Source organism: Antrostomus carolinensis, unplaced genomic scaffold, assembly GCF_000700745.2.
Source record: "Antrostomus carolinensis isolate BGI_N321 unplaced genomic scaffold, ASM70074v2 scaffold17148, whole genome shotgun sequence".
Taxonomy (NCBI): Eukaryota; Metazoa; Chordata; class Aves; order Caprimulgiformes; family Caprimulgidae; genus Antrostomus; species Antrostomus carolinensis.
The window spans coordinates 183,984-196,607 of record NW_010333838.1 but is presented as its reverse complement, the minus strand read 5'-3'; the positions used below and the strand labels follow the sequence as shown (position 1 = coordinate 196,607).

Below are 12,624 nucleotides of genomic sequence, written 5' to 3'. Positions count from 1 at the left end.
CTGCCCACCCAGCCACTCTCTCATTGTTTGACAGGGTGGGGGAGAAAATAAGATGAAAAATGCTTGTGGATCAAGATAAAGACAGGGAGATCATTTACTAATTACCATCACAGGCAAAACAGACTGGACCTGGTTTATGACAAATTAAAATGTATTTGGATGGTGAGAAAAAAAGCCACCTTCCCCCCAGCCCCTGCTGTTTTCCCCAGGCTCAAATTCACTCTTCCGTTCCCAACTCCTCTACTTTCCCCTCAGAATTGAGCAGTGCAGGGGGAATGAATGGGGAATGAATGGGGGATTGCAGTCAGGATGTAGCACGCCTCTGCTGCTCCTTCATCTTCACACTTTTCTCTGCCCCAGTGTGAGCTCTTCTGGGGCTGCAGTTCTTCAAGAGAAACCTGATCGTGCGTGGGTCCTTTGTGAGCTGCAGTTCCTGTCAGGAGTACCCGCTCGGGCATGGGCGCTGTGCCTGCCAGAGTTCCCTCAGGGAACACCCACCCGCTGCTCCGCCATGGTCCTCTCCGCGGGCTGCAGGGAGACGCCTGCAGGGGAATCTGCTCCGGCGCCTGCAGCGCCTCCTTCCCGCCTTTTTCTCAGGCCGCGGTGCAGCCCTCACGGGGCCGTTTCTCACACGATTTTCCTCGCTGCCTCGCTGTGTTTTGTTATTTCTTAAACCCGTTTTCACAGAGGCACCGCTGGCTTCTGCGATGGGCTCAGCCGGGTCCTGCTGTGGGTCTGTTGTGGAACCGTCTGGAACCGTCCCGGGGCAGCCCCTCCGCTCCCCTCACAGAGGCCCCTGCAGCCCCCCCTGCCAGCGCCTGGGTGCAGACACCCGGTACACGGAGGTATCTGGGTTAGGAGAGGTGTCTCGCTGGAATCCCTCTTTGGTCAGCAGAAAGAGACAAACTTCTCATGAGGGCAGTTCCACTCTTGGGTAAATCAGGTTTGTGCTTTAGTTACATTTTTCTGCTCATTATAGATCTAAACAACCTGGGTCCAAAAACTTTGTGTGGGTTGGGATTAACGTACACCTGATCATGTCTGTAGGTACTGTGGGTGGGGTATACAGCCTGGCATTATTCCTGTAAGGCCATAGTTCACAGAAAACCCCACTTCTTCCAAAGCTCTAAGTGGTTCCTGATAAGACCTGCTACGGGCAGAATTTTTATCTGATCCAAGAGCCCGATCCAGCATCACTGAAATACTGGATGTGCATCACTGGGGCTGGTATAACATCTAGACCACAACTAGGTCAGCAGTCCATTGTGTATCTTTGAAGTGGACACTGTGTTTTTAATGTAATCTTTTAATTTATTTGGCCCTGGTTCACACTAGAAGCAAACATATGTGACAGCAAAACATATTTGGCTTGAGCTCTCTTAATTTGGCATGTTTAACATGAGTGATTACTTCATTTATTTAGCAGCGTTCATATAAAATGGCAGCCCGGCACAGAAGAACACAGACCAGCATCTACAGTAACATGCTCACAATTTCTCTTTAATCTTGCAGTGGTTCTGGCATTTTCCTGTTGGATTGCACACTAACGCTTGTACCTTTCCATGAGCCACCTCTAAGTTTACATTGTGTGTTTTCTTTTTTTTTTTAAAGGAATTGGCTAAGAGGACTCCCTCTAAGCATCCTGATCACCCAGCTGTCCAGAACGCATTGCAGGCAATGAAGACAGTCTGTACAAATATCAACGAGACCAAGAGACAGATGGAGAAACTGGAAGCCCTTGAACAGTTGCAGTCCCACATAGAAGGATGGGAGGTATGATGTAGGACTGGCAAGCTCCCAGGAGGCCATGGGAGACTTACTAAACTACAGCCCATTAAGCTGTAGTTTAGTGAGTCATACTGTGTACAGGGATTTCTGTTTCTTACATGGTGTGTAAATGCTCTTGAAAGTGTGGGCGGCATCACTTTGACGAGTTCAGAATTTAGTGTTTGTTTTGGGGTTGTAGGCTGCTGCTAAATTGTAGCAGAACAAACAGATTATGAAAAAAAGAAAGGTCTTGGAGATAGAATGGACTGAAATTTCGGATGGGCAGATCTCATTTGAAAGACAAATAGGTCTAGAAGATGAAATCAGGACTGGTCTAAATACCAGAAGATTCTCTGTCCATTTTTACAAACCTTTAGGTTTTCTGGGAGCTTTGAAAGTTAGCTTACTTAGCTTCATACTGATTTCCTGTATAAAAGATAACAGTTAGACTAGCAAGCATTTGAATAGAAAGCAACTGGTTTATTTGTGTTTGTTCCAGTTAAGTTGCTCGTGGATACGTTTCTAGTGATGTGTTTATCCGTAGGTGGATCTGTGTAGGTAGAACTACTTACTATGGAACAGAAAAAAATAAAGAGAGGGAGAAAACTAGAATACGAAGCTTGGGGGAAGAGGAAATCTGGAAAAAGAGCCGCTCAGTAGAAATACCGCGAAGTCAAGATGGTGTGCAAATGGTTGGCAGCTTATCTTGTGATGACTTTATTTGATGTCCTTGAGTCAGTGGCGTTGGAAGCCTCTGGGAGGTGCACCATAGGGAGTCAGGGGTGTTAAATGGCCTCATGGAGAGAATGGCGTCGGCGTTTAGTGAGACTGATATTTCAAATGTCAAGTCTGATCACTGCCAGCTGAGGATTTCTTAGCTGAGGACATTTTGTTACAGGTCATGTAAACTTCCTTGTGTTTGGACTCTTGGGTGCTCTCCATGACTCTCTTTTGGGTTGTTTTTTATCCTTTTTGTGTGTTTTAAACCTTACTCATTTTTTCCCTGAAGGATGTTCTTGGCATCCAGATAAAGATGTGAGAACAAACCAGATATCCAACTGTGTATTTTTTGGATAGCAAGCTCAGCAAACAAAGTTATATCATGTTCTATATAGCAAGACTTCTAGAAACAGTTAAAACCACTTCAGGTTCAATGCAATTCATGAGCTGTCTAGGCAAGAGTCGTGGTTTGAACTCCAGAGCCTGAAGCATGACTATTAAAGTGTCCATGATGCCGTAAATGAAGTGCTATCCAAACTTACTCCTTTTTTTTTTTTAAGGCTTTAACTTATCTATAGCAACATTCTGGGACTGAAAACCCTTTCAGATTTGTTTATACACGCTGTTTTGTAACAAAGTCACCTAGGTCACTCAGCTCCAAATTGCAAAAAGGAAGAAGTGTTTTTCCCTCCCAGTAAGCTGTGGAATGTTTCTAAATTACTCCAGTGGCATATTAAAAGGAAAAAAACTAGCTTTATACATCACAGATAGATGCCAGTGCTCAACAAGATGGTATTTTTTTCTTCTGTACATGTCAAGAAGTTTGAAACTGATCAACAGTTTCCTATCTTGAGTTTCCACAGTGCTAGGTATCTAGTAAATTATGACTCTAGATCAAAGTGCTGTGTTTGTAAATAACTGGTTTTAGTTCTTTCAGATGTATTTCACAGTTTATTGCTAATGAGAAGGGCTCCTGACTTCTATCTGTGGCCAGTTGTAATTGCTGAATTAAATTTCTAGCTTAACAATGCAGTGATATAAGCCAAATTTATGCCTCTCTTTAGTTTTGCTGATGGTAATCTCTTCTATGAAATATAAAATTTCCCTTGTGCTTTAGCATGGATATGGATTCTGAAGCACTGATGCCCTGTATATAGTTATATAGTATACAACTGTTTTAATCCAAGGCATCTAAATTGTCAAAGAGAAGTAAAGATCAGCTTACTTATGACCAAATATTTTATGATTATAAGAACTGTAGCCTGACTCTAGGGAGTGTGCAAGCAGTCCAACATGAAGTTTGGTGTTAATTTGTTCACATAATTTGGAACAAGCTCCACCTTGTCTAATGTTTCTGTTTAACCAAACCAGCAGTTTCACTGGTTTCTATGACTTTGCACTTCCTTCCAGCTGTCCCAATGGACCATCCTTGGTCTGATCTTCATCCTGTTGCCATCAGTGCCACCCTCAATATTTCCAACATGAAGAACAATGTAATGTCATTTTGCTGCAGTGTCTCTTCTTGCTTTTGAGAGTAATCTGTAACTTCACTGAGAGCAGTAGGGTTTTTTTAGAGCAATTTCTTAGTTCAACATTTTTTTCTTCAATATCTCCACCCACCAGTCTGCATCTCCCTCTCTAATACAATTATCACTGTCATACACTAGACATACACTGGCATCATCCTGTCAATCTCTTTCTGAGACGATTATAATGAAGGGACATGTTAAAATAGGCCAAGTCTGGGAAGCCACTGAAAGGCTGCAGCTTAATCAGAGGTCTGTTCATCAACAAGAACTCTGCTCAGATTCATTCTTTTGGAATGCACAGAATCCTTGTAGATGTATGTTATGGATTAGTCTCAGGCAGGTTGATTTGATTCTGGTTAATCCTTCTAGGAAACAAAGATTAGTTTAAAAAAAGGGGAAAAAAAAGTAGAGGATGTATGAGAAGACCAACTTCTGTATACAATGCTTTTGTTTGCCTTGAGAAGAACAAATTAATATGCTGTTTCTATTAATTCTATATTGATTTTTTGTGGGGAGAGCTTCTCCTCATGGGTCCCTGTGGATTATTTTTACTGAACAACTGCTACATATCCTCAACTTCTCCCAGTCTGAAATGCATAGGGAAGCAAAACCCTCATCACAGAACAGCATGAGTTGTAAGATACGTGTTAGTGCTTGGGCAGATCAATCATTTTATAGTTGTCTGTAACTTGCAATTCCACCAGCTATGATGTTTTCTTTTTCTCCCCCCCTCAGTTTAGTCCCACTTAGAAAAGTGAGAAATCCTGTGTTGACTCTGAAAACATCCAATAAATCTCACTCTGTTTCTTACTATTTAAAACCTCTCAAATTAGTATAAATAGGAAGTAGCTAGGTCAACAGGAAATGCATCAACAGTGGTTAGATACCATCATGATGAACCTGATGGAAAAATAAAGATTCTCAGATATTAGGGCGAGAAGCAACCTTTACAATCATTTGCTTTCACTTCCTGCACAAAATAGGCCAGATAACTTTACCCAGTGATTCCTGTGTCTGTAAAAGCTTGACTCCAATTACTGATGTCACTGTGCTTGTTGCTTTTGCTGTCTTTGAGTATCTTTCAGAAAATGAAGCACTTGATGCTGAGGTGCTCAGAAGCCCTGATTTCTCTGTGGGCAAACCATATGAGGAGCATGCTTTTATGTTGTAGTCAGTTGGTTTCTGTTCCTGTTTGTGTACATGCTAGTATGCCTTGGGGGTCATAATTCTGAGATATAGTGATTTCTCTTGGACATAGTAACAGGTCATTTTCAAAATAACAAGTGCTTATTTCAGGGCATGTATTAACCCTTTCTATAGAATGATTAAGAAAATAAAAACGTATCAGGACAGCAGACTATTGCATCTAGTTAATTCCTGCATCATTCTGTCCAGACTGTACAGAAACACATATGTGGAACAAAGAAATTGGTGCTGTGTATGTGGCAGCTTTTAAAGAATAGCTGCTTCCTTGTTAACTAAAAGCAAGACATGGACAGCACTGCTGGCAAGGTTTGATTTAGAAAATGTTGTAATCAGAGGTTCATTCACACCTTTAAATTGCCTGCATTGCATTTAGAAAGGCAGATTTAAATTCAGTGATTTTTCCTTGAATAGCTTGATGGCAGCAGACTGTACCTTCCTCAAAAACAAATCAAAAAACAACCAAAAAGCCAATCACTCATGCAGTGTCTAAAATCATTCAAATAAATAATTTTCTTTGGAAATCAGGCAGTTTTGTTGATAATGAATGTCTTGCAATCCAAAGACACTTCTCTTTTCCAGTAAGACTCAAAGCAATGGGTCGCATAATCTAATTTACTTCCTTATCTGTGTGCTGACCGTGGAAGGAAGTTACTGTTACCCTAACTTGTTCTTCCTTCCAACTCAGAGAAATGCAAAAACTAATAAGTGATCCAGAACTGGATGGTAAATGTTTCCAATGCCTCAGGGCGTTTTTCTGAAAAGGGACCTTTACTGAGAGGGTGCTCTTGTAGCTTCAGAGTAGTACTAGATCAAGGAATAGTGCCTAAGATTATCCAAACCCACTTGTCTGGTCAATGGAACAGTTGAGAAACAGATTCCCAGCTGTGTGTAATTACAATGTGGGGACACTTGGAGTTTGCCTGTCCTGAGAGCAACCTGGGACAGTCCTATAGTTGTTTTTCATTTGGGCCCAACTGCTTTGGTCCTAAAGGACCCCATTTAAAGGACTGTATGATTGCTTTTCCTAGGAATAATCTGAGTAACAGATTGGGGGGTGAATGGTTTAGTCATCTGCTCTGGTTTTCAGCTTCTGGGCATCCTCATAGGCTAAAGTGTCCTGAGCACCAAGCTGGGTTATCTCTGTGGCTGTCCAGGGCCCATAATGCCCTGCACAGGGCACCTAGCACAGTATCCAGGACCCAGCCTCTGATTTTCATAGCTCTGTTCCTACCTTGCATGTGTTTATTAGAACTCCAGAAAGGAGAGCACCTGCATATACTTGTAACAGAAGAGTTGGAGAGACGTATCACCACTGAGGTGATTTTGCAGAGAGATGGTTAATAGTGACTTGTGTCAATAGCAGAGCTACAATGTTGGGGAAATACCGTTGCTCTTTTATAAAGCATTTGTAAAGCCATCACTTGAGATATTTGCAATGGTAGCTCAGGGTATGAAGGGACTCGCAATACAGCTGCTTTGAGAGTGAAAGATTTATTCAGGAAAAAATCTCCCAGAGTTTAATAGGGAAGATTTATCATAATGTACAAGGACTCCAAAAAAAATACTTGTAATCCAGAGAAAACATGATGTGTTTAGCCACATTAAGAAATTAAGGACTTCCTCCTTATGAGTCCATCAGTTATTTCACAGTTTAGTGACATGCAGATAAAATAACAGTGTTTTAGTAAAAATCCTTCATTACGCACACACACAAAGAGTTAAAAATAATGAATATATCTTTTCTATGTTTCAGGGGTCAAATCTGACAGATATCTGCACACAGCTCTTGCTCCAAGGGACTTTATGCAGGAAATATCCAGGAGAGAATGTTCTTTCTATTTGATAATCTACTGGTCTATTGCAAGAGGAAATCCAGGTGAGTTCTTCTGTCCTTATGGTTTTATAATGAGACTATTCAGAAGTTTTGTAAGTAGAAAGCATGATCAGTTACTTATCACTCACTGTATTCCTTGTTGCTCTGTAGGGCTGAGTCACAGGTGTGACTTTCCTCTGTTCTTGACTATTGCTATTACCTAGACTATATGAGAAAGAAATCGCTGTATGGCAGGATAAATATGCCAGACAGTAATGGGGTCCCCACCCTGAGCAGCATGCAGTCCAAAGACAGAAGTTGATACAGTGCAGAAAAAACACAGAGTGAGTTCTTACAGCTGGAAAGTTTCCCAGAGCAGATGGGTCTCCAGGAGTGATGTGAAGAAGGAGGCTGTGCCAACTTTCATTGTGAGGTTATTCCGTGCAGAAGAGAGTGATGTGAAAAATGATATAAAGCCAAGGAAGGGGAAAGTGGAAGACTAAGAAAACATTAAATAGGTGCAGGGCACAGAGGAGTAAGGAAGAGATGAAGATTAGCAAGTTACTGTTCAGCATTTGCAGCCCATGAGTTCCATGGTTCCATTGTTTTAGTAACAATTTTTGCATCGTTCCACCTTATAAAACTTCAGCATTATTAACACGTAGTGCTTATTATTAAAATAGCATTGGCAGTGTGGCGGGGGGGTTGCTTCTGCAGCAATTACATTGTATTTCAGTTCTTCAGCTTTTCACCTTCACAGCTCCAGTCTTACTCTCATGTCTTGATCTTTTCTGAATTTACAGTGCATTCTCTACAGTCCAGATTCCTCCCCTTCTTCAAGTTATACTTCTTTGCTGGTGATGGCCAAGTAGAATGGCCAACCCAATTAGAACTTCTCAAAAACCAGAGTGTTCTCTCCAAAGAAAATTCTCGTATCTCAAAATTTGAGTTTATTTCCCATTTTTTTTGTTAAATGGAAATTTTGGAACCATTAAGCTGTGAAAAAATAATTTCAGTAATGTTCAGGCTTTTTGTGTGGATAATGCTGAAACTGTACAGCATAAATACAAATTATTATGTGAAATCTACAATTAGATTTAGAAATTGAAATTAGAAAATGTTGAAATGTAATATAAACATTTAAATAAAATAGAAAAAAAATTTCAGTATTATCTAACTAAAGCATTCTGACTCTGCAGAAATCAAGCAAGAAAGATGAAACATCTCATTTTGATGCTTTATCAGATTTGTCAAAATCCAATCCTCCACATGAAACAGAGTTCAGAACTTTGTGTCTTTTAACAGAAAACTATTCCTTGCCAAAAAGGAAAAAATGATAGCTGATCTTGTACTTCTCTAGAGCTCTTAGAAATTGGTTTTCTAGTCCAGTTTGTAGTTCAGGTTGTCCTAGCCCCTCCCACGCTGCCCAGGCATTTTTCCCAGAATACCAGGATTTAGAAAACAAAATGTTCTACTTACTGCCTTTTAGGCACCTCTGTTTTTGTACAGGAGATGTTACTGAGCTGCTCTGTAGTTTGGCTTGATTTTTGAGGAGGCTGCTATAACACTTTGATTTTCCCAAAGGCTCAATATTGTTTATCTTTGTCTAATAATGTAGCTTGAACTGATGAAATGTCTAGAATCTGATTTCCATTAAAAAGTAGAATATTTTATTAAGTCTGCTGGGAATTGCCTAATATAAAAGATATATTTAGGGATTGCTGAGCAACTTTCATTTTGGCTATTTCTCTTGTCTAGCTGCTATTTATAATTATTCCAGGATGGAAATGAATGTCTGTCCAGTTGTGCTGGTGTGACCATCTGGCCAGCTGCTTGACAAACAATTGACATGTCAGTGGGACACAGATTTTGGGAGAGATAAAAAAAAAAGGCAACAAAACCCCCAAAACTGCCTGTGTCTGTTCCTAATTTGAAATTGAATGACTTGATTCTCACCTCACTTATACTGTGCTTATCTTGTAGAAATCACTGGAGTTTTTCTTGATTGAAAAGTACTGTCAGAATTCAGACCACAAGCTTTGATAAGTAATCAACAATGCAGCCGATTGAATTTTGGCATCATGTCTATTCACAATAGCATAAATTAGGAGTAGTGTTGTTGAGACCAATTTGCAGTGTGTTTAGAATCAGAATTAGATGTGTGATTTTTAAATCTGAGACTGCAATCTCATCTTTTGTAGAAGCTTAGGGAAGTCTGACAAACTGATGACATAAATTTTCAGGGCTGAGTATTGTTTTGTGTTTTTAGCAGGATCATAGACTGCTGTTTAAATTGAATCCTGATGTCAGGAATGATACGTTTCATGTGGGGAAATGGTCAGAGTATTTAAAGGGTTTCACCAAGGCTGCCAGGACAGCTTTTCTTTTGACTCCAGCAGTTTTCTTTAGGAAATGATCTAATAGCTCCAAGAGCTCAGTCCCTGTCATTCTGATTGGATGTAAATATATGATCATCACTAAAGGTACATTTGTCACTAAAGGAAAAATTGTTCAGAAAAACTTGGTGATTCTCTTCTCACCTCAGTTTATCATAGATATGTCACTTTGACAGAAATTTCCTCCCAGCTGTTTTTTATTGCAATATTCCTTGAATCTTATGAGCTCCTGGCGAGTTGCCACAGCAATCCCTTCACTGTACAGAGTTTGGACACCTGCCATCTCAAGTGATGATCGTTTGACCAGTTGTGTTTTGGTTCGCATAGCAGTGTTGTTCTTAGATATTAAACCTCAGCAGGTGTCAGTTGGGTAGTTTTAAACCTATTCTAGACCTAAAAATCAGAACATAACTAGCAATGAAAAGTGCTTTCCTGAAATTATTTAGAAGGCACTTCAACAGAGACACTATAAAGCTTATGGATAAGGATGTGAACTGATGCAAAATCACCACAGCAACACCTTTACAAATGCCACATACAATTATTTAGAAGGCACTTCAACAGAGACACTACAAAGCTTACGGATAAGGATGTGAACCGATGCAAAATCACCACAGCACCTTTACAAATGCCACATACGATGACATTTAACACACATAGGACACACCGTGTGACACACCGTGTGACACTAGCCTCTTTACATTTTTCATTTCATATTTGGAAGTTGGTACACATACCACAAATTTATTAAAGCTGTGCCAAACAAAGGAGGCAAATGTAACGTTATGTCAGGTGATACTGCAGTTTTCATTCCAAAGCCACGTGCAGTTCAGTTGTACTGGCATTTGAATCAATTACTTGTCAAGAATGTAAATCTTGAAGGTGCCCCAGTCTTCACATAATCTTGCAAAATAAGCTTTTTATCACTGTGCTGACACCGCTATACACTTGTCTTTGTGAGCTGATTGAGTATTCCAATTATTTAACATCAGAGACATGGTCAAATACTGCAAAACACTATATTGGAATCCTTTTCTAGTAGTTATATTTCAGACTGATTTACGCATGTATATGTTACAGTATTTGCTGCTGTGTTGCTAACAGTCTAAATCCTAATTGCAGAGTTACTGGGAAAAAAACATCTAAACGGACAAAGTCCATCAACGGGTCCCTGTACATCTTCAGGGGCCGAATAAATACAGAAGTCATGGAGGTGGAGAATGTGGAAGATGGAACAGGTAAGAGACCAAATACTATCTTTTAACAACTCAGCAGGTCCAGATCTTGTCTTAGAAGTTGTTACAAAAGTACCCGTCCATCTCCTTTAATGAAATCTGAAGTAAGCTATGTAACTTCTAATGCCTTCATTGTTAGACCAACCTACACAGTTGAAAGACTGGACATGCTTTCAGGCACTAGTCCTTCTTTCTGAAAGGACCTTATGAAGAGTTTGTGTACCCCAAAGCTTGTCTATTTTTTCTCCTAATCCAAGCTAATTTAGTAAAAGATACTTTATCTTCTTCCCATCGTTTCTTTTCTTACATCTCAAGCCATTACAGCTACAATAACAGAACTTCTGGATCTTCTTCTCATTTTAGAATGCTACTAAATATTAGTCTTAGCATCAAATCAGTAGCATGGAATGTAGCCATGAACAAAATATGGGAATGCAGTTGTGTTACAGTTCTTGTGTTCTGACACAGGCAGGAAGACTGGATGGGTTTCTGATTTCATCCACAAAGGCCATGCCAGCCCCTGCTCGTATTGTAATAAGTCAGGAATTAGTATTACGTGCTTTAAAAAGTTGACATTTAAAGAGTTCCCATGTCCTGTGGACAGAAATCCTTTCAGTGCAAGAAGTTAGTGTGTCCCAAGAAAATTCTGAACAAATAACCCGAACAAACATCATAGACTTCTTCACTGATATCATTGTATTTAAATATTTCAGTTCTTCTCCTGAGGTGAAATTACAAAGCATCACTCTTAGAATTGAAACATTCAGTCAGTTGAACAGCCCAGCCAGGGATATTTCTATTAATATTTGTACTTCCAGAGTGATAAGTAACAACCAGTCACGGGACAGTCAGTAAGACTGATGCATGAGGAATACCTCCAGAATTCAGGCTCTTCAAAGATGAAAATTTTAATTAAAGTATCCCACACTGATGATTAAAGTAGTGGTCCTTCTATTCACTGTGTGCATTGTGCTTTGGGTTTTTACAGCAGATTACCACAGCAACGGCTACACTGTGACAAATGGCTGGAAGATACACAACACAGCCAAAAACAAATGGTTTGTCTGTATGGCCAAGACTGCAGAGGACAAACAGAAATGGCTGGATGCTATAATCAAGGAAAGGGAGCAGAGAGAGAGTAAGTGGATAATGTATTTTCCAGTGCACTGAATGAACTTGTGTACAAAGGAGAAATGTATTTGCATATATAAGTGCCTGAGAGAAAAAGAAAAGGTTGCAGTTTTTCCTCCACGGGCGGAGTTAAAATCAATTAAAATCCTAATGACAAAGAAAATCAAATGATTAAAACCAAATATTTTCTGAGCATGTACCTTGGGGTTTTTATGGACTTGTGTCAGTATATTTATCAAATATTTGTATTAGCCAGAGTCAGTTTCTTTGATGCACTGAATTACAGTGAAAAAATTACTTTTAATCAATTCTATTTTTTGATCTTTTATTTGTAAATAAGATAAAGTTGTATTTGTATTTATCAGTAAAAGGAAAGAAGAAAATCCAGCATGCAGCCTTTTTCAGAGGCAATGGCAAAAACTCATTCTCACAAATTTGTCCCCCATGATCTTGAAATAAATAGAACAGGTCGTGGAGAAAAACTCTAGAAATAGAGAACAGTACAAACATACGCCAGTTCTTGTCACTTTTATCTTTTATTGTGGAGTGAAACAAAAACCAAGCTTATCTTTAAATGGTATTGTACAATAGTAGCAGGCTCACAAAGCCATGAATCAGGGTGGGTGATAAAAGTTCTGAGTTCCTTTAAAAGTGAGAACTATCAGTCACAACTGAACCTGCTTCCCTGTTTGCTCAGAGGGAAAAATAATAGCTCATTGCCGGAGGAAGTGATGGTTATTTTAAAACATACTGTGCCTGAGTTTCCAGAGTGGTTCCCCTCTCCGCACATGCAACTCCAGTAAAGGTGTAATTGCTCATCTATGCTA

At 39.7% G+C, this 12,624-nt stretch overlaps 1 protein-coding gene across 1 annotated transcript in view; it reads left to right on the top strand.

The window, feature by feature from the left end:
* Positions 1–456: 456 nt before the first annotated feature.
* Positions 457–12,624, top strand: part of LOC104529650 (phosphatidylinositol 3,4,5-trisphosphate-dependent Rac exchanger 1 protein-like) — a 68,641-nt gene continuing 56,473 nt past the window's right edge. Inside the window, 7 exon segments of the mRNA XM_029086492.1 lie at positions 457–845; positions 980–1,061; positions 1,612–1,773; positions 6,976–7,025; positions 7,027–7,098; positions 10,554–10,669; positions 11,655–11,804. Of these exon segments, the coding sequence (XP_028942325.1) occupies positions 457–845; positions 980–1,061; positions 1,612–1,773; positions 6,976–7,025; positions 7,027–7,098; positions 10,554–10,669; positions 11,655–11,804 (1,021 nt within the window).